This window comes from Cupressus sempervirens, chromosome 8 (genome assembly GCF_028749045.1).
Source record: "Cupressus sempervirens isolate cs-2001-9-10 chromosome 8, ASM2874904v1, whole genome shotgun sequence".
NCBI classification, from domain to species: domain Eukaryota; kingdom Viridiplantae; phylum Streptophyta; class Pinopsida; order Cupressales; family Cupressaceae; genus Cupressus; species Cupressus sempervirens.
Genome location: NC_143125.1, coordinates 609,226,342 through 609,247,309, shown reverse-complemented (window position 1 = coordinate 609,247,309; position 20,968 = coordinate 609,226,342). Strand labels below are relative to the sequence as shown.

Below are 20,968 nucleotides of genomic sequence, written 5' to 3'. Positions count from 1 at the left end.
TTGGCCAAGCTTTTCTCAAGATTATCCCGAGTAACAAGTCCAAGTCAAAATTTTCAGCTGTGGACTCAAAGTTTTCCAGCTATATTCATAACCAGATTTCAAGAGAAAGACTTAATGCACTTGAACCAATGTTAAGGAAAATTTGACAAGGAGATTAGAACAAAGATCTAGAAACTGTAGGGCCCATTTGCCGTTGCACCAAAAGCCATGACTGTTAGTGAACATGGAACACCACATAATTAACCACCTGTGGGCAAGGGAGCGCGTCGCATCACCCAACAATCTCCCCCTCGACACGCATACCAAGTGCTTACGCGGGTCGGGAAGGCACCGGGGAGATTTGAACCCATGACCAGGCCAAAACCAGGCTCTGATACCAATTGTAGGGCCCATTTGCCGTTGCACCAAAAGCCATGACTGTTAGTGAACATGGAACACCACATAATTAACCACCTGTGGGCAGGGGAGCATCGCATCACCCAACAGAAACTAATTGAAAATATTACATCCTTTTTTTTCTATACTAGCAAGAGAAATTTGCTCTAAGTTATAAATTTCTAAGATTTATCTTCAGTCATACCTTTCTACTGGAAACTTTAATTCCCACATCTGACGATGTTATTCCAAGTCGCTTGAAGAATGTGACAATAGCAGAAAGGAGTTCTGCTTCTGCCTGCAACAAAATAAGAACACTAAGTATTTTGTACGCATTCATTGTATACCTCAACAGTATGACCATACCCAAAAGGAACTGTAGTAAAATAATCTTATGACCTCTAGATCATCAATATATAATGCAGTATGTTGATACAGAAGACAAAGGGAAATCATAAACGTTTTTTCTTCAGATTTTACAAATATACTTTCTTAACACGTTATGCTGATGGCATCAGACAAATTGAAGTCACAAATTGTGTTAAAAGCCAGCTTTCATTTTAAATAACATTTTTTGACAACACTATACCATAAACTAATCTAGATTGGTCAGATTGAATAAAACTAAGGACCTGTACGAGAAGAATAGAATAAAATCAGATCACAGTTTGGAACATGAGGTTGAAAGAAAAGCTTCCCTTTACATTTTTCTCTTGTTTCACTACTATTCAAGAAAAACATTCAGGTATCTTATTTGGCATACCAACGCTCCTTAAGACTGCTTATGTCTACAGTTCCTTTCACCATAAGCATTGTTGACACCAATTTCATCCTTGAAGAGCCAATCTTGTAGCTTACTGGTTTATTTCAATACACATTTCAGATTGTAGATTATCTAACAACTAAATTTAAAAATTCCAAATTTATATATGAAAAGTTAAAACCTATCAAATATATTTATTTTTCAATAAAAATTTGGCTGGTCAGTCATTTTAAAATATTGAAATGCATAACATATCAAAAAATTCTAAATAAAATAATTTGAATTGTCAAACTAAATAATTAAAAAAGTTAAAGACTTCTGGTGAGAAGTGTCATGTCCCGCCAAGCAGGCATGGCTTATACATACTAAATCATAGTCTTAAATAGCATCGAGGATAGGCATAGAAAATAAATTAAAAGGGCTGAATATGCATTTTGCTAAAGGCAACCTCAATTATAGAGCACCCAGCTTTGGGCAACAGTTTGGAAATAAGAGAGATTATAAAATTAAACCTACTTTCTAGCCGTCTTGTTTAGAAGGTTGCAACCTTTGACAAAAGGTATAAATAAGAGGTGTCTGCGAATAATTTAAGCATCCTTTCAAGACATGTTATTCCTATTCAAAGAGCAGATTTAGATCAGAAGGGGAATAAGAAAATAAATAAATAAAAGCATCTAATCTATGTATGTGCATGCATACATAAATATACATATATGTGTATGTATATATATATAAGCTCTACCATATAGAATAGCTCCCCTTTTAATCAGAAAAAGCCTATGTTTCACGGCGTTAAATAATTGATTATTAACAAGACTATATGTAAATAAATCACCGAATCATGAGTTACAACAGTAGTATATAATAACAGCAGTATAAATTAGTACAACAGCATTATAGACTTACAACATTATAACAATAGTCTCAAACATCAAAACCATGGTCTGTCAATATAAATATCCAAATAAAAATGTCTCCAATATGTATCCAAAAGTCTCAAACATGAAAATATTACAGGCTACAGGCACAATCTATGAAACTAAGCCTCATTCTAGCTATCAAAAATCCAAAGGCTCAAAATCATCTGAGTCACTATCTCCCTCTAGCAAAAATGGATCATCAAATCAATGTTTAAATTTTAAATTCAATGGTCGTAAAGTTAATACACACACACACATTTATATATGTATGTATGTATGTATGTAACAAAGACTTTTTCTGGGTCTTAACTAACAACTAGCATATCATAAAAAATACAATTACTAGTCCATATCCATGAGAAGGCAGTTATAACAGTTATGTTCATGTGAATGAGATTAATGGTTACAATTAGTTAAACGAAAATTTCATAACTAACAATTGATAGCATCATCATTAAATTTCAATAAAGAATTTGAGTTTTACATACCCTAAATTCCGAAACCGGAATCTGCCTAGGGCAACATCTGCAAAACCTAGGTTAATCCACAAATACCACTTAGGGCACAAATAGTTATACCACTATATCATAATGACAAATACCATTTAAGGCATCAACTACCACTGTATCATCCCTTTTCTTTCTGTCACTAACTATGGTAATATAATATAATTAGAAGATACGTTCATAATCATTATTCACATAAATGAAAGACAAAAATAACAACCTATAGATAAGCCTATCTCACGCCTACAGATACACTTCATGTTCAAATGGAAGATCAACTGATCTAACCCGTTACCATTTACATTGATGAGGAAAACTGATTTCATTGAAGGAATTAACTAAGTCAGTGATATAAATCAATCTAACACATCTTCAACTTGTAATTTCAAATATCATAAAGGTAAAATACTTGTTACCAAAAAATGTTGAATGCATAACTTATCTCTATCTTGTGCATGTCTTGGCATCTGGTGGTTTGGAGAAGCATTGTCAGGGGCTTTACCTCCCAACCACGGACCCTTGAATACCCCCACACAATCTTAATTGAGAAAGGCCCTCCCTCCCAGAAATAGACATGGAACACCTTGTCCATCCACTAAGTATCCTAGTACTAGAGTATAAATCCCACCACTTGACTAGGCACCAAGATCTAAAGATTGGTCTACCATGAGCTGACTCAGTATATACAATTTTATCATTTTATTACTTTCATTTATCGACATATGTTTGTTCTTGCAGGGTTTTTCCTTCTCCTCCCCACCCATTATCATTTTAGTAATTCAAATTTGCTTCCATTCCAACTGATTTTATCTCAGAGGTATATGGTCAATACCTCTATACAAGTCAAATCAATGCCTTATGTAAAGTAATATACATCAATGCTTGCTTCAATTAATCATGCACAAAATATGACATTAGCAATGTGATCGCTTATCATTCAAAGTGACAACAAGTTAAAGTTGCGGGTCTATATTATCAGTAACACTCAACAAGCAGGGTAACAAAAGATACTCAAAAATTTCTATTAAATTCCTTTAACAACATTATGTGGCTTATTTACAACATTATTGTTTCATTCATGATCAAGGATGGATAATGATAATACAACAACTAATTTACATCATTGATTCTTCAATATTCGAGAACAGAGAATATATGGCAATAAATCATGAGTAACAATTGCATGACCTGTAGCTGGATTAGTGCTTTGTCTAGCACAGCTCGAGAAGAATTGGTTGCAATGCAATGATTGTGATCTGGGCCTACTAGCAACATCGTTGATATGATTATATGCCTTTGATATGCACTATAAAATGCAGGAATTTGCGATAGTCTATTCTAAGGAAGACTGCATTTGGCTTGAGGCCATCAGAAAGAGTGCTTGCAAGAAAATATGAACTCGGAAACAACTGCAAGAAGAGAAGGAATGCCTCTCAGGCAGCAGGGGGAGTAATAAATAAATCACTTGCACCTTATCTCAGTTACAAGAAGAGGGTGGCGGTGAAGGAGTTACAATGCACACAAGAAGTCATCCGCACAAATATTAAAATGGTCATCTCAAACTATAAGGCCCGATAGAAAAATATAGAAATATGAAAGGTGGCCACACATGAAATAATATTAAACCATAGCGAAAGTGAAAGAAATAACAATATTTTCTTAGTATATAACATTATGTTATCTATAGATACCTATATATGTATGTATGTATACATGTGTACATGTGTACATGTGTAAACCCCAACCATATATTTCTTATGTATATGCCAAATATCAAATATGCGTACACGTCCTTATATATATATAATTGGTTTACATGTGTACACATATACAAGTATGTACACATATAGATATGTAAGTATCATGATGTCGATATGATAAGACATGCTTATACATCAAGAGGCTCCAACCAACAACACAATTACAAAGGTACAAACTTGCTCAAATTTCAATTCATGCTTAATGATCTCTTTTACTATTAAATATGTAATTCAACAAATTAGCTCATAGTCGTCCAACGTACACTCTTGCTTGCCTAGTCGTTTACCCTTAACAGTGGTGGTTCAAGGCTCGTACCTATTTGCCTAGTCATGGTGGTGCCCCCCATGCCCAATTCCTTTCTGGCAATGCTTCCCCCCTTCGACGTGCTCCTACAAGGGAATTCTCCACGATTTTATCATATTCCTCAATATAATAACAATTTACCATAACAAGTTATTATTCATAAACCATCACGATAGCTAACCACCATTCTACTTCCCATGATGAATAACCAACTTTCTAAGATTTCAAGATAACAATATAATAGTATCATAACGATTAACTAACATGTCATCTTTATATGAAATTCTAACAATTAACCATCTTACCATTTCACATGATCATAACAATTTTTAACTATCAACTGACTTCATGTTAAACCTCAATGGCTATATGAACATTTTTAATTGGGTCAAAAATTAGGATGTAATAATAATAATATATATAAACATATTAATATATATATAACTAACTTGAATTGTCTTTTATTCTAATAATATCAAACATTCAAGTAATATATGTGTGTGTGTGTACAAGCAACTGCATAAGCGACCAGTTCAAAAGATTCTTCTAGCGTCCTTGTTAGTGTTATTACAAATAGGCATAATGCTCCTAGTAAAGAGTGTAGTAATCACTTAGTTATTAATGAAGTATACAACACCATAGCCTTCTTGTTTCTTTAGGCCGCTGCTATTCTCTTTTTCCTATATATATTACTTGAATTGTTTTTTATTCTAATAATCGACCATTCAAAAGATATCAAATTAAATTTATAATTATAATATATTTGTATTTAATACAAAGTTTTTAACATGTGCCAATATGATGAAAATTGAAAAGCTTAAATTAAATATTAGATTTCTAATCTTCATATATTTTAATATGTATGATTTAAGATATAAAATTTGAAACATATTTAATCACGAATTTCATTGCCCCATATTTAATCATGAGTTTTCTCATCCATGGGCATGAATTTAAACCTTGTGGACCTTGTTACAAGATTCAAGAATTGGCAAATTAACAGATTTCCAGATGATTGATTGATTAACAAAGGAACGAATGTGTTCCTTATAAAGAATTACAAGGACGTTGTTTCTTTTAGAAACAACGTAGACTGAAGGCGAAATTAGAAACAAAATTGAAGACAGAATAGGAAACATTCCTATCTAGACTGAAAGATGGACTACAAACAAGTAGTTGACCATTATAGAAAGTATTTAACTAAGGAGGTAATATCTTAATAAAGATATTAAAGATATTGTCTTAATACCCTCCCTTAACGGTCAACGTACGGATGTCGAAACATTCTGTGATAACTAAGACCCTCCCTGGATCTACAGCATGCTGAAACCAAGAAGCTTTGCCAGAAGAGTGCTATGACTCAAAACAAATTGCAATTACAAGACTTCGTTTTTGTGGAAAAATGGTAAAAACCAAAATCTTACGCAACCTTGCGTATTACAGACAACATGAAATGATTTTTAAGGAGAAAATCAACAAACCCAGAAAAACAGAAACAGATTTAGAAGGCAAAAAATGCAGCTTTTCCTTGATCAGGAAGCTCGACAACTCGTGCTATTGGCTGGGAAGCATTTTGCCTTGCTTGGTCGGAGGTCAGACAAGTCTTTGTGCCTAGAACAAGCTCATCCAAACAATGATACTCGAAGATGGTTAACATGCGCTGCTTCCAGTGGTTATAATTGTGGCCATTGAATCGTAGACTACCCTCCAACATCATATTAGTCAAAGATGCCATTTCGAAGAATTCAAGTACAAACTTCAAGACTAAAATTCAACAGGCACGAATTTCAAGGCAAATTCCCAGCTGACCCAAAAAAAATAACAGGTAACCTAAAGAACTAATACAAAACCCAAAAAAAATCTGAAGTCAGATTTCAAATCCATAGGCTCAAAAATCGAGGCACAGAAAACAAGGCACACAAAAATTTGATGAAGACCCATTTGAGATCTTGAAAAACCCACCAAGAATATGTGATCAAAAAAAATTTCTGACCCCAAAAATTAGGGTTTCAAGCAAAACCCTAGCCGGTGGCTTGGAAGGTCAAAGTTGCTGAAAAAATGGCAGATTGTTGATAAAAATGGTTTGAAAAACCCACCAAGAATATGTGATCAAAAAAATTTCTGACCCCAAAAATTAGGGTTTCGGGCAAAACCCTAGCCGGTGGCTTGGAAGGTCAAAGTTGCTGAAAAAATGGCAGATTGTTGATAAAAATGATCAGTTTTTGTTCCAAAAAGAGTCCCTCAACCAGAGATGACTGTGTAAGAGGGAGTGTGAACCAAAAAAAAAAACTATTTCACTGTTGCGGGTGCTAAAAAGAGCCAAATCTTGTTTGCAAAAAAACGACAATAAAAAAAGCCAAAAAACTCACGACTTCAAGCCCTGTAGACTGCGTGTGAGCTTGCTAAGATGTAGATTGACAAAGAAAAAATGCAAATGATCCAGTTGGAGAGCTGCAATTTGCAGAGAAGTTTAGCCCCCAAAAAAAACTACCATTAATGCCACGCGATTTGCAAACCCGAATTCGAGATTTTCTCTAGGCCAGAAACCCTAGGCGGGTTGGAGAGAAAATCTACGGAAATAATTTTGAAAAAATTTACACAAATAATTTCACAAAGAAATTATAAATTTTTTCGAAAAAACTTAAGTATTAGCTCTGATACCATATTACAAGATTCAAGAATTGGCAAATTAAGGGATTTCCAGATGATTGATTGATTAACAAAGGAACAAATGTGTTCCTTATGAAGAATTACAAGGATGTTGTTTCTTTTCGAAATTAGAAATAAAACTGAAGGCAAGATAGGAAACATTCCTATCTGGACTGAAGACAAAAGAGACTAAAAGATGGACTACAAACAAGTAGTTGACCATTGTAGAAAGTATTTAACTAAGGAGGTAATATCTTAATAAAGATATTAAAGATATTATCTTAATAGATGCCCCACACTGTTGATTGGGCAAAAAGAATTTTAAAAAGATAGCCTTTATTTAATTTTTAATGCCAAAAATCATCTAAATATTTTTAGGAAGCTTTTTGTTTCAAGGACATTGTGGGTGTCCCTTAGGTGTTTCGGGGATAGATCACTATCCCCAAACATTAGGGGACGTTTCTCATAGTTTCCTATTTTTTTTGAAATTAGGGATAGTCAAGGAATGTTTCCTTTTCATCCCATTGTCTCCAAAACGTTTTGGGGATGAAAACATGTCCCCTAGGGACTGGAAAAGTGTATCCATGTAATATAGGAAAAAGCAAATACATAGATATTCATTTATAGATACTTGTGTAGAAGAAAACCTATTCCTACAACAATCTCTAACATCGCATCTACTTAAGCCAGAGCAAGATGTCCATTGTTGCCCACGAACCCCCCTAAGTTCCTCCATGTTGTCCTTCCTTTCCACTCTAATTTTATATAGCCTCCAAGATTTTTGCATGTGTTTCTTCTTTTTCTCAACCTCCAAGTCAATACTACCCAGATTACACCTCTTTCATAACACTCTAGGATGAGATTGATCGCTTTGTCTAGTATATTTCTGTTACAAACATAAATGGCAAAATACTTGATATATTAATCAGAGATCAAATGATCTATATATACAAAGAGGAGAGTCCAATAGAATAGAAACATTCTATTCTAGACTATACCTAAATATTAGAAACATTCTAATATTTACAGAGATACAATAAGATACAATAGTGAGCATTAAAAAAGAAACATAAAGATTATTCTAATACCCCCCCTTAATGCTCAATCTATTTACTACACCAATAGATCCCCTGAATTTAACAAACTTGTCAAGACCAAGGGGTTTTGTGAAAATATCTGCTGGTTGCTCTAAGGTAGGGACTTAGAGTAACTAAATAGATCCATCTTCTACTAACTGGCAGATGTAATGGCAATGAAGCTCTATGTGCTTGGTTCGTTCATGAAACACCGGATTCTTGGCAAGTTTGAGTACTCCCTGATTGTCTGAAAACAAAGAAGTCGGACCTTCTTGAGGAATATGCATTTCTGCAAGCATCTAATGGAGCCAAACTACTACACAAGCTGGCTTGACAGCTCCTCGATATTCTACTTCCGTAGAGGAGAGTGCCCGTGCCTGTTGCTTCTTACTAATCCAAGTAACTGCTGCAGATCCGATACTAAACACATAGCCAGAAGTAGATTTCCTATCATCAACTAAGCCAGCCCAATTGGAGTCGCTGAATCCACTGAGCTGAGGAGTAGCACTCCTTGTGTAAAGAAGACCATAATCTAAAGTACCATGTACATAGCGCAACATGCATTTCGCTACAATCCAATGATCAGTCTTGGGGTTCGTCATGAAACGTGAGATGTAGCTGACTGCAAAACTGAGATCAAGTCTAGTAGTAGTAAGGTAGATGAGACTACCTACTAGTTGCCTAAAGAGTGTTTCATCTACAAGAGGAGAATCCGATTGTGCTGACAATTTCAGACCAGTCTCCATAGGAGTGGAGGCAAGTTTGCAATCCTACATTTGAAACTTGTCAACCAAATTTCTAGCATACTTGGACTAAGACAAACAAATACTGTTGTCAGTCTACCAAACCTCAATACCTAAACAATCCGAGATTTGTCATATCAAAAGTTCTGCATAGATCTTGTTTGATATCTAAAATCAAATGTTCTGAACTCCCAGTAATGATCAAATCATCCACATAGACAACAAGAAAAAGAATATCATTATCAAAGTGTTTAATATACAGATTATTGTCTAACGGGCTATGCTAAAATCCTTGAGCAACCAAGTACTGATCAATCTATATGTACCAAGCTCGAGGGGCCTGGTTAAGACCATAGAGAGCCTTCTGGAGTCTACAGACTTTTGGTTTTGAACCGGCAACCTTGAAACCTAGGGGTTGCGTCATGTAGACTTCTTCCTGTAATTCACCATTGAGAAAAGCACTCTTCACATCCATCTGATGAACTTTCCAACCATACTGATCTGCAATGGCAAGAAGGTGAATAGTGCTCATCTTGGCTGTCGAAGCAAAGATCTCCTCATAGTCAATGCCTTCGAGCTGGGTGAATCCTTGAGCAACAAGTTTGGCTTTGTATTTGTCCAAGGTACCATCTACATGGTACTTGACCTTATAGACCCATTTACAGCTAATGGGTTTCTTCCCAGGAGGGAGATCTGAAAGAACCCAGGTGTGATTCTTTTGAAGACTTTGAAGCTCAGCATCCATTGCTTGTTCCCATTCTGGAATTCCTTTGGCCTCTGCATATGTCTGGGGCTCAGGGATACTATGGATGTTGGCCATAAGAGCAACATTAACTGTGTTGTGCTGAATCTTCTTATTTCTGGAGGTTCTACCCTCAATGAGTTCATCAGGACAAAGATCACTAATCGTTTGAGCCCACCATTTTGGCCAAAGAGTAGAGGAGCCAATATCAAATGTTGTCGGAATAGCTAGATGAGGAGCAGGAGCAGGAGCTGTATTATATGGAGGTGGCTGAGGTGGTCTATCAGTAACATTAAATGACTCATATAAAATAGAAGGACCCAAGTCAAAGATTGCTGAAGACTGAATCTCAGAATGCAGTGGGGAGGCAGAGAGCTGAAATGGTCCGAGTTCCTCATCAAACACAACATCACGACTGAAGATTAAACGATCAGTGTTTACATCGAGTTTGTAAGCCTTATGTGTGTGACTATATCCTGTAAACATGAGTTTCTAGCTTTTGGAATCCAACTTAGTGCATTTGGCATCAAGAATCCACACATATGCTAGAGAGCCAAAAACTTTCAAATGGTTGATCCTAGGTTTGCGACCAAACCAGGCTTCCTCAGGAGTCTTATGGTTAACTGCAAGGGTGGGTGACCAATTAAGAAGGCAGACATCTATGGATACTGCTTCTGCGCAATATTTTCTTGGAACATTTCTATGTTCTGGCATAGCCCTAGCCATTTCTATGATGGTACGATTTCGACGCTCTACAACACCATTTTGCTAAGGGGTGTGAGGTGTGGTGAACTGACGTCTAATGCCATGAGTAGTACAGAAGGCAGAGAAAGCAGAAGAACAAAATTCCCCCCCATTATTGGTCCTAAGAGTACGGATGGGGGAACCAAACTCTTTTTCTACTAGGGCTTTAAACTGCTGAAATACAGGAAAAGCATCTGATTTTTGCTTAAGAAAATATACCCACATTTTGCGATTGAAATCATCCACAAAGAGTAAGTACCTGTTCCCAGTAACAGAAGAAGTATTCATAGGACTACATACATCAGCGTGAACCAGCTGGAGTACTTTAGATGCCCGCCATGATTCACCATCCTTAAATGGTGTCTTATGTTGCTTCCCTGCTTGGATATCAGGTAGGCCATGGACTAAATTATTCCGAGCAAGTTGTGCTAGATATTGAATGTTCAGGTGACCATATCACTGATGCTAGAGGCTACTGAGAGCAGATGATTTGGCGATGAAGGCACGCTCAAGGGAATCGCCTGAATCTACAAGCCTATAAATACCATGATCTTCAAGACTAACAGCAAGTGGAGTGTGAGAAGCACGATCAATAATCGAACACTTATTTCCACTAAAAACGACATCCAACTGAGGGAAGTGCTTTACAATCTAATTAACAGACAGAAGATTATGTTTCATGCCAAGAACATAACATACATTTAGGAACATGAGTCTTCTTCCTCCGAACTGAATATGAACATTGCCCTTGCCAACAATATTGTATTCTTCGCCACCTCCAAAGATTACTAAGTCAGAATAAGGAGTGAATTCAACAAACCAATCACGCCTGTGAGTGAAATGTCGAGAGGCACCGAAATCTATGCACCAAGCAGAAGATTTCACATGATCTGCAGGTATGCTGGCCATAAAGGCATGGTAGATAGATTCTTTCTGCTCTGAGTATTGGGCAGCATTGGCTTGCTTCTGATGCTACTGATTAAGATGCTCATAATATGTGAAAATCTTACATGGCACAGACTTCAAGGTCAAAAAATGAAAGACCCAAAAAATCAGAGAAGTACCCAGAAGAGAGCTTGAAAAACCCAAAAATAAAATGCTATTGGAATCCAAGTCTACTAGCTCGAAAATCAAGGCACCCACAAAAATCTGATGAAAGCCCATTTGAGATCTCGAAAAAAAACCACCAATAATATATCATAAAAAAAAAATTTCGACGTCAAAAACTAAGGTTTCGAAGAAAACCCTAGTCGGCAGCTATGGAGGTCGATATTTGCAGAAAAATGGCAAATTGCTTGAAAAAACAGCCAATTCTGCTTCCCAGCGCACGATTATAGATTGAGACATTGCTTAAAAACAGTCTAGGACCTCCAAATAATGGTAGATGTTGTGTCTTTTAAAAAACCAAAGCCGTCAAACACGAGTTGAAAAAAAACCGTACAAGGGCAAGATTGAAGACACAATTTGTTTTCTCAATCGCGAGTTGAAGAAAAGGAACCAAACAACCTAGATACAGCAGCTGAAAATGTGATCTTTCCAGTCAATTTTACTAATCTAATGTGAGCAGAGAGATGGCCAAAAAACGGACACGATTTTTGGAAGATGATTTTCAGACAAACCCAAATTCGAGATTTGCAAATAGACATGAATTCGGGATTTTTCCTTTAGGCCGAAAACCCTACGCGGGTTTCTCAAAATGAGCACCAAGAAATGCACAGAATAATTTCGAAAAATTTATGCATTGATAATTTCAAAAAAAATTATAGATTTTCGAAATAATAATGTATTAGGCTCTGATACCATCTTACAAACGTAAATGGCAGAATACTTGATATATTAATCAAAGATCAAACGATCTATATATACAAAGAGGAGAGTCGAATAGAATAGAAACATTCTATTCTAGACTATACCTAACTATTAGAAACATTCTAATATTTACAGAGATACAATAAGATACAATAATGAGCATTAAAAAAGAAACATAAAGATTATTCTAATAATTTCATCACTTTAGTGGGATAATGTGTCATGCAAAATAAATCGCTCCAATTTGCTTAATCAACGCCTCATAAAGCATCTCAATTTGAATGTTATCCTAAGATCATCCAATAGGACCAACAATATTGATGATAACATTACTAGTCTCATCATCCCTCAGTTAGAAGATGGTCAAGACCTAATCCACTACACACAACACTATGTGCCTAAACAAAATATCAATGCTCCCATGATTAGAATTCTTTATACTGCAAACTCCTCTGTTTTCCATACTTAAATAACCAACCATGGAAGAGGTGGGAGTAAAACTTGTGTCATTTCTAAATCTCCTTTGGCATTCAAGATTAATCTTTGGTAGTGCACCCTACACTAAATAGTGCACATAATGGGACAAGGTCATCAATTTATATCCAATCGATCAGTAGGAGTGAAGACTAATGTCTTTCACAACCAACACAGAATGCAAACTAATTTTCTCTAAAGGATGAGAATGTAATGTCCCCTACTGGAACATTAAACTATTTAATATATTTATTTGACGATTCACTTTACAGACCAAATATCTTCTTTTTTCTGCATTTCTTCATTATTTTCAGATGATTCTTTTTCTCAATATTTAACATTCTATATATATGCATTCTTAGAGTCATGTCCCCACAATGACTATAAATCATATTATATTAAGAATACAATTATATTAATTATATATTATTTTAATAATTATATGTTAAAATAAATTATATTTCTTGTTATTAATAATACTATTTAAACTATATATAATAGTTGTTTATTATTAAACCCTATCTCAAGGTGGGATTTCATAGTCCTTCCCTCTCAAATTTGCTTGTTCTCAAGCAAATATCATTCATACACAACCTCTTTCATAGATACAAAACATATTTGCATACAAAAGACCTAATGAATTATAAGGTATACATCTTGATGCATGAAAACACAAAGTAGACACGAAGTAGACACATAAATACATGAAAACACGAAGTAGACACAATGTAGACAGAGAATACATGCATTATTTATTAATCTCTTAATTATGAGAAATTTCATTCCCTTGTCTAGTACTAAAGTTATTCTAAGATGGTAGAATTATTGTGTGAAGGTCGCGTGAAATAGACTACACGCAATGTCCAAGACCTAACCATAGTATTGGGATAGTTTGTCATGTGCCCGAAATTACTCTGTATTTCCCTTCCACAAACTCCCTATCTTAAGATACCTTAGTATGTTGTAAAAGATGGATTTTTCCCTATCTTAAAATCCCTTTTTATATACTTCACCTTATATCATAAAAATTGTCAATTAGGGATATTGTGTTATGGAATCATTAAACATTTTATCTAATTTTGGAACTATAATCGATTGAATTCATTGATTTAATTTAGTTTCTTATTTCTTTCCTCTAATAGTAAGGTCATTCTTAGATGGAGATTTACTGTGTGAAGATTGTGTGAAATAGACATGTAACGTCCCTCAAGGCCTGACCCTAATATTGGGATAATGTGTCATGTGTCCGAAATTGCTCTGTCTCTCCCTTCCACAAACTCTCTACCCTAAGCTACCTTAGTAATAGGTAGGAGATGGGATCTCGTATCTATACAAATATAATTTTAATTTCTGTATTAACATATAATATAAGAGTCCTTTATTTCTTATATGCATATTTCTTATGTATATGTATGAAATAAACATATATAATAATTCACCTTATTATTATATATGCATATATCTATATCTTAATCATCTCAATAATATGTTATTTATTAGATACTTTTCTTGATAATTTACCATCCACAAATTTATAATAATATCTCACATATATATTTTATAAATTTATTACATAAACAATACATATTTTTCAAACTATATAAATTAATCTTCCTAATAATATTTGTATAGAATTAATTATATGATAAAATCTACTTAATATGGTTGCTGCTCATTTCTTATTAATTAAGATCTCTTTAACTTATTAAAATCTCTTTAATCTTCTTACTATCCTCTATTTCCACGTAACTTCTCTTTATTTTACATTCCTTATTTTTTGTGTTTGTCACTACACTTAGTAATAATACTTTTCTATACCTCTCAATGGTTGAAATAGACTTGAATCTTTCCTTTATTTAATCAATGGAAGGAAGCCTTAATTAATCTCTATTTTAGATTGATCAATCCAAGGAATCAATTTCCATGGTTTTTATGTTACTTGTTTTTCGTTCCATGTTGAGTAATCTTCCCATTTCTCATTTTACCTAATATGTTATGGAAATAGTATTTGGTGGATATCCTATGCTGATATTCTGATAGGCAAATACTTATATGATATCATATATTGGAAGTCTTCTGATCAAAGACTTCCTTGTATTATTTCTAAATATTACCAATCCTGTTCTATTTACATGTGTTTATCCTTCTAAACTAAAAGGGAGCGTTAAAGTATTAGTTAAATCAAGATAAAATATTATTGAAAATGTAAATATATGTGTAATATATTTTAATTATGCTTTCAATATATTATATTATTATTAATGCATAATATATATGTTGATGTTTTCTAGCTTCTCTTGAATAAACTGTAGCATATATATATATATATATAAGATTGTGATTATGTTAATGAATAGACATGTCCCATGAAGGGACATGTCTATTCTTTACTCACTCTCATATATATATATATATATATATATATATATATATATATATATATATATAAGAGGATGATACATTTGAAAAAACACATACAAGACATTATGGCAGTGCCAATACGTTTACAGCAGTTCTCTAAAAACTAACTATTACATCCCAAATTTTGGCCTGATTTTAAATTTATTTATAGCCATTAGATTGAATGGATTTTCTTTAATAATCATGTGAAGAGAATGGTTAAATATATCCATTGTATTCATTATGTTAATTGTTTAATGAAGATGGTCATTATCCACTAATTGCCATGTGATGATTAGTAGTTTCTTGAATTTGGAATTATGGTTAATAATTTAATTATTTATCTATATTAAATGTTATTTTGGAATTATTATGGAACTTGTTATTATCATGAAAATATTGCACGGGTGATTGTAGGAGAAGATGAAGGGAAGAAGCATTGCTAAACAGGATCAACGAAATGGGATACTAGCTTAGTCCAATTATTAGGTTGACAGGTATGACCTTTAATTGCCTTGGTAAGGACCTAGCGACTTGAACAATAGGATACAATCGATGAACCTGCATGAGCTATTAAATAAACATGTTGAAAAAATCATTAATTATTTTAATTAAAAATAATGCATACCTCAAATGGTTTTTGATTGATTTTTCCACCACATCATTATAATGTATACCTATGGTGCACATAAATATAGGAATAAAGTGACACCATAATATTATTTTTATAAATAATATGATGTCACCTGATAAGTATATCTACGTGCAAGTAGATAGATATAAATTATAATTATCCTCAATTTATAACCTTCAAATCTTTTTCCATATTTATTCATTTTTCTTGCTAAAAACCAAATTGAACATTTGGTATATTTTATTGGCGACCAAGAGCCAAGTCTTTTCTTTATGAGTTACGGCTTCTTGGAAGCCAAAGAGACTTTGATACCTTCTTATATTATGTAGCCAAGAAAGACAGAGCATAAAAACATATCACCCGACTTCTTTTTTTTTTTTTTTGCACCCAACTTCTTTCCATATCACCTGATACCTCTGCAAATATCACACGATATCTCTGCAATTTACCACTTGTTAATCATTGCATATTCCTTCCATGATTTGCCATTTATATTGATAATTTGCCGAAGACGTGATTGATAATCACACTGGGATTAAGTTTAAAGATATCTTCCGTGAAGAGTGGGCTGATTGATAGCATCCAGCAAGACTCCATTTTACTTCCAGATTTTACCAAGTTATGTGGTTGTCCATATTCCAAGTATTGCAATGCGTTTTATTATCAGATATTACTGCATTCCAATTATTATAGCAGTAAGATACAGTTTCAGATTATGATGCAAATCATCCTTGCTTAAATATCATCAATTAGACCCTCTCTAGGACAGAGTTGTTTATGATGAATAAAAGCCAAGTATCCATGACATGATATCATATTTTATTTATACCATTGAAAGTTAGAATCAAATGATATTTATTCTACAAGTTTTAAAGAGTACATTTCTCAGAATCACATATTGTGATGAGCTAGAAACATATAATATTCTTATATCAGTTGAGGATCAATAGACTGAGCAGTTTGCTCTGAGATTTGAGCACCTGGGACTCACCGACTGTATAGCCATGGAAAAGGTGAAGAGATGAGATGAATCTGCAATGACATGGAAATAAAAGTCAGACATGACAAAACAATTTTAAATTAATTAATTTCATTTAATAGCTCATGCTTGTTTATACTATTGTTCCTCAGTTGTCAAGTCGAGCAGTGGTGATCGGGTCATTGAACCCATCAGAAAACCTTGGCCAAGGTCATTTAAGGCATGTTTGTCATCTATGATCACTTGATATCAGTAGAGCTAGTTATTCAGACATGTCCGTCCATAATTGTGCGGACATTCTAAACACCGGAATGCTCAAGTGGTTGGACTAAAAGTATCCCAAGCCTAATCCCGGGGTAGGGAGGGCTTTTCTATCAATAGATTGTGTGAGGATAAATATGGTCCGAGGTTGGGAGGTTAAGCATAAGTCAATGCTTCTCCTCTTACCAAAAGTCGAGGCTTGTACAACCAATTAAAGACTCACCGGATACTCTCATATGTTCTATTTCATGATATGCATTTACTTTACTTCTATGCAAAGAAAGATAGTAAATCATTATTTCAATTATATCAGTTGATCGCTATTTTAGTTATTACAGTTATTTTAGTTGAACGTTATCATAGTTATTTTTAGTTAATCGTTATTACAGTTATTTCAGTTGATCATTGTTACAGTTATTTTCAGTTAAGCCTTGCTATCTCAGTTACTCGTTGGTAGTTAAAAGCAGTTAATGTCTCATCAAAAGGAATTTCAATGTATATTGTTCAATAATTAGTTGAGGAAAACTCTTTCTAGATTACCTTTATTTTGTTATGAAAATCCGTTTGTTACATATGGTATCAGAGCACTGGGTTCGACACTGAACCTAGGGCACACTACTCTCTAGTAAACCTGAAAATTCCTAGAATAAATGTACAAGATGCAAGTACGTAAAACACCTTGCAAGAAGGCACGACATCCCATCTTCTTGTACTTAATTAAGAACATGTCAAACTTCAACTACACTTGTTGTTCCATGCCTCAAGACAATGAAAGCTTGAAACAGGCTTTGCAACAAATGAAGAAGGAAAGAGTTAGGTGGATTCCTACTAGTAAAGTAGCATATAGAAACAAACTAATTCAAAACTAGAACACTCGTCAGAGCAATTCTCTTATGCACTTCTATAGATCTTGGATGGTGTGGGATATGTACAAATTTGAATCAAAACTGAATGCTGAGAAGCAACATTTAGATTCCATAATGTAAACATCCTGAAAAGAGGAGATTTTTGTAAATAAAGGCTGCTATAAATGCAGCAATAGAAGTATTAAAGTTGATTAAATAAATTGGTGTATTCATGTGTTATATCAACTCACAAACTCTTTAAATTCGTTATAGGCATACTTTCAAAAATATATATATGTATACAATAAATTGATATTAGAATTTTGTAATTTCCAAGTTAAACCAAGTAAACAAACAAAATGAGCAGCAATGAGAATGTTGCAAGTCATGACATGGTTCATGAAAATAACACACAATCATCCTCTAATTTATTACTTCAGATTTTGCAAGAAACACAACTGAAGTTGGATAATATGAAAAAAAGAATGAATGAGATGGCAGCCCAGATGGGGCAGAACCAAGAGCAAATGCAATCCTCGCCTCCTCCTAGAAGGGAGACAGAAGTCTCTGAACACAACAAGAAAACCTCACAAGCTTCACCCACTCAAACCGAAAAACAAAAAAAACAAGAAATAGTGAGTGATCTGTCTGCATATATTAAGAAACTCAAACCACCCAAATTTGTTGACTCTGAATCCAGAGAGGATGCAAAGGCATGGTTAACCAAAATGGAATAGTACTTTGAAATTAGGAATTTTTCAGAAACCTCAAAAGCAATTTGGGAAATATATCACTTTACTAGAGAAGTTGCTACATAGTGGGGAAATACCAATGTTGAGCTAAACATTAAAACCACTGAGATTACCTGGGAAAATTTTGTAACCATTTTTAGGAACTGTTGGTTACCCCAAACCTTTTACGACCAAAAGTTGTTGGATTTCCAAAATCTTAAGCAAAGAGATATGACTACAAACAAGTACTAGGAGAAATTTACCCGATTACTGAAGTATGTACCACCATACCAACAAGATAGGAATCTGAAAATGAGGAAATTCATCACGGGTTTGAATAATAGAATAGGAGTTGTTGCTGTTCTCACTCCATGAACCATGGAAGAAGCTTTAGAGAAGGATGTCTGACAGGAATATAAAATCAAGAGAGATGACTCCATCTGGAATAATAAAAGAAAAACAATCTGACATATAGAAAGTACAGATACTGGATCTCAAAAGAAACAGTTTACGGATTATAAATTTAGCAAACCAGAATCGAAAGGGAATGGAATCAAGGATTTTTAAAGTAATTTAAGTACAAGTAAAAATAATAAGGGCAGTGAAAAGAAGGTGCCACCTTCAAGATGTTTCAATTGTGGAGGAGATCATTATGCTAATAAATGCCCTATCAAGACCAACACCAATCAGCCACACCAACCACCCTTCCACAACAGTGGTATGTTTGTTAGCAAAGGATTCATGCAGCCCTTGACAATAGACAAGTAGAACAATAGATAGGCCCGATCGAAACTACGGGTAAGATCTACCAGAACTCCATTTCTATTTTAATTGATATTGGAGCTTCTAAATGTTTTCTATCGCCTAAACTATAAGTAAATTTCCAAAAAGATCTAATTTTATGGCAAAACCATGGACAGTCGAGTATGCAAACCAATCAAGGGCTAAAGTAAAGCAATGTCTGTTTGAGGCTCGGGTTGATTTTCCAAATTTCTCCATTGAATTGAATCTGTATGTAGCACATTTTGGGTCTTACGATGTTATTATAGGCATCAATTGGCTCAATGAGCATAAGACCAAGGTTGATTGTCTTGCTAAAATTGCAGATTGTTTGGATGACCAAGGCAAACCTGCAAGCATTAAAGGGATTAAACACGAAATTAAATCAAAACAGATATTCGCCATGCAACTCAAGAAATGTGGAAAAAAAGGTTGCGAGATTTTTGCAGTAAAAGCTGAAGATATGAGAGATCCTATAAACACCACAAATGGAGATGACTACATTTTTGAAGATGAGGAAATCAAAGAAAAATTCAAGGAATCCTTCAAAGAAAAGTATCCCTATCTAAAGAATTATCAGGATGTGTTTCCTGAAGAACTCCCCGGTTTACCTCTATCTCAAGTCTTTGATTTTACCATAGATTTGTTACTAGGAGCAGAACCCATCTCTCGAGCACCTTATCGAATGACCACTACAAAATTAATGGAGTTACAAATACAATTGCAGGATATGTTAAATAAGAAACTAATTCCACCCAATGTTTCACCATGGGGAGCCCCAGTATTGTTTGTTAGGAAGAATCTTAGAACTATGAGATTATGCATAGATTATAGAATGCTCAATAAGGTTACTATCAAGAACCAATACCCACATCCTAGAATTGATGACCTCTTTGATCAAATGAAAGGCACTATAGTATTTTCAAAGTTGATTTGAGATCAAGATATCACCAGCTTTGTATTAAAGATGAAGATATTCACAAAACTACTTTCAGAACTAGGTATGGACATTATGAGTTCACAGTATTACCCTTCGGTTTAACCAATGCTCCAGCAGCTTTCATGAATTTAATGAATGGCATATTCCAAGATTGTCTAGATAAGTTTGTACTGGTCTTCATAGATGACATTCTAATCTATTCGAAGAACAAGAAAGAACATCAAGAGCATCTAGAAAGAGTCTTACAAACGCTCTAAGAACATCAATTATACGAAAAATTGTCTAAGTGTGCCTTTTATCAAAAAAAAAATCCATTCTTAGGACACATTATATCAGCTCAGGGAATAGTTGTAGATCTGTCAAAAATCAAGGCAATTAAGGAATGGCCTATACCTAAAAATGTAACCAAAGTCAGAAGTTTCGTGGGATTGGCAGGGTTCTATAGGAAGTTTGTCAGAAATTTCTCCAAGATAGCTTATCCGATCACATCACTTTAGAGAAAGGGAAGGAAGTTTGTATGGACTGAAAAATGT

At 34.3% G+C, this 20,968-nt stretch overlaps 1 protein-coding gene across 4 annotated transcripts in view; it reads right to left on the bottom strand.

Moving 5' to 3' along the window:
* The window catches only part of LOC149543895 (histidine--tRNA ligase, chloroplastic/mitochondrial-like), a 146,317-nt gene that overhangs the window by 77,976 nt on the left and 47,373 nt on the right, over positions 1–20,968 (bottom strand). For all 4 annotated transcript variants that reach the window (XM_089798549.1, XM_089798551.1, XM_089798550.1 and 1 more), the window contains one exon: positions 581–673. In XM_089798549.1, the coding sequence (XP_089654675.1) occupies positions 581–673 (93 nt within the window). The remainder of the gene's footprint in view (positions 1–580; positions 674–20,968) is intronic.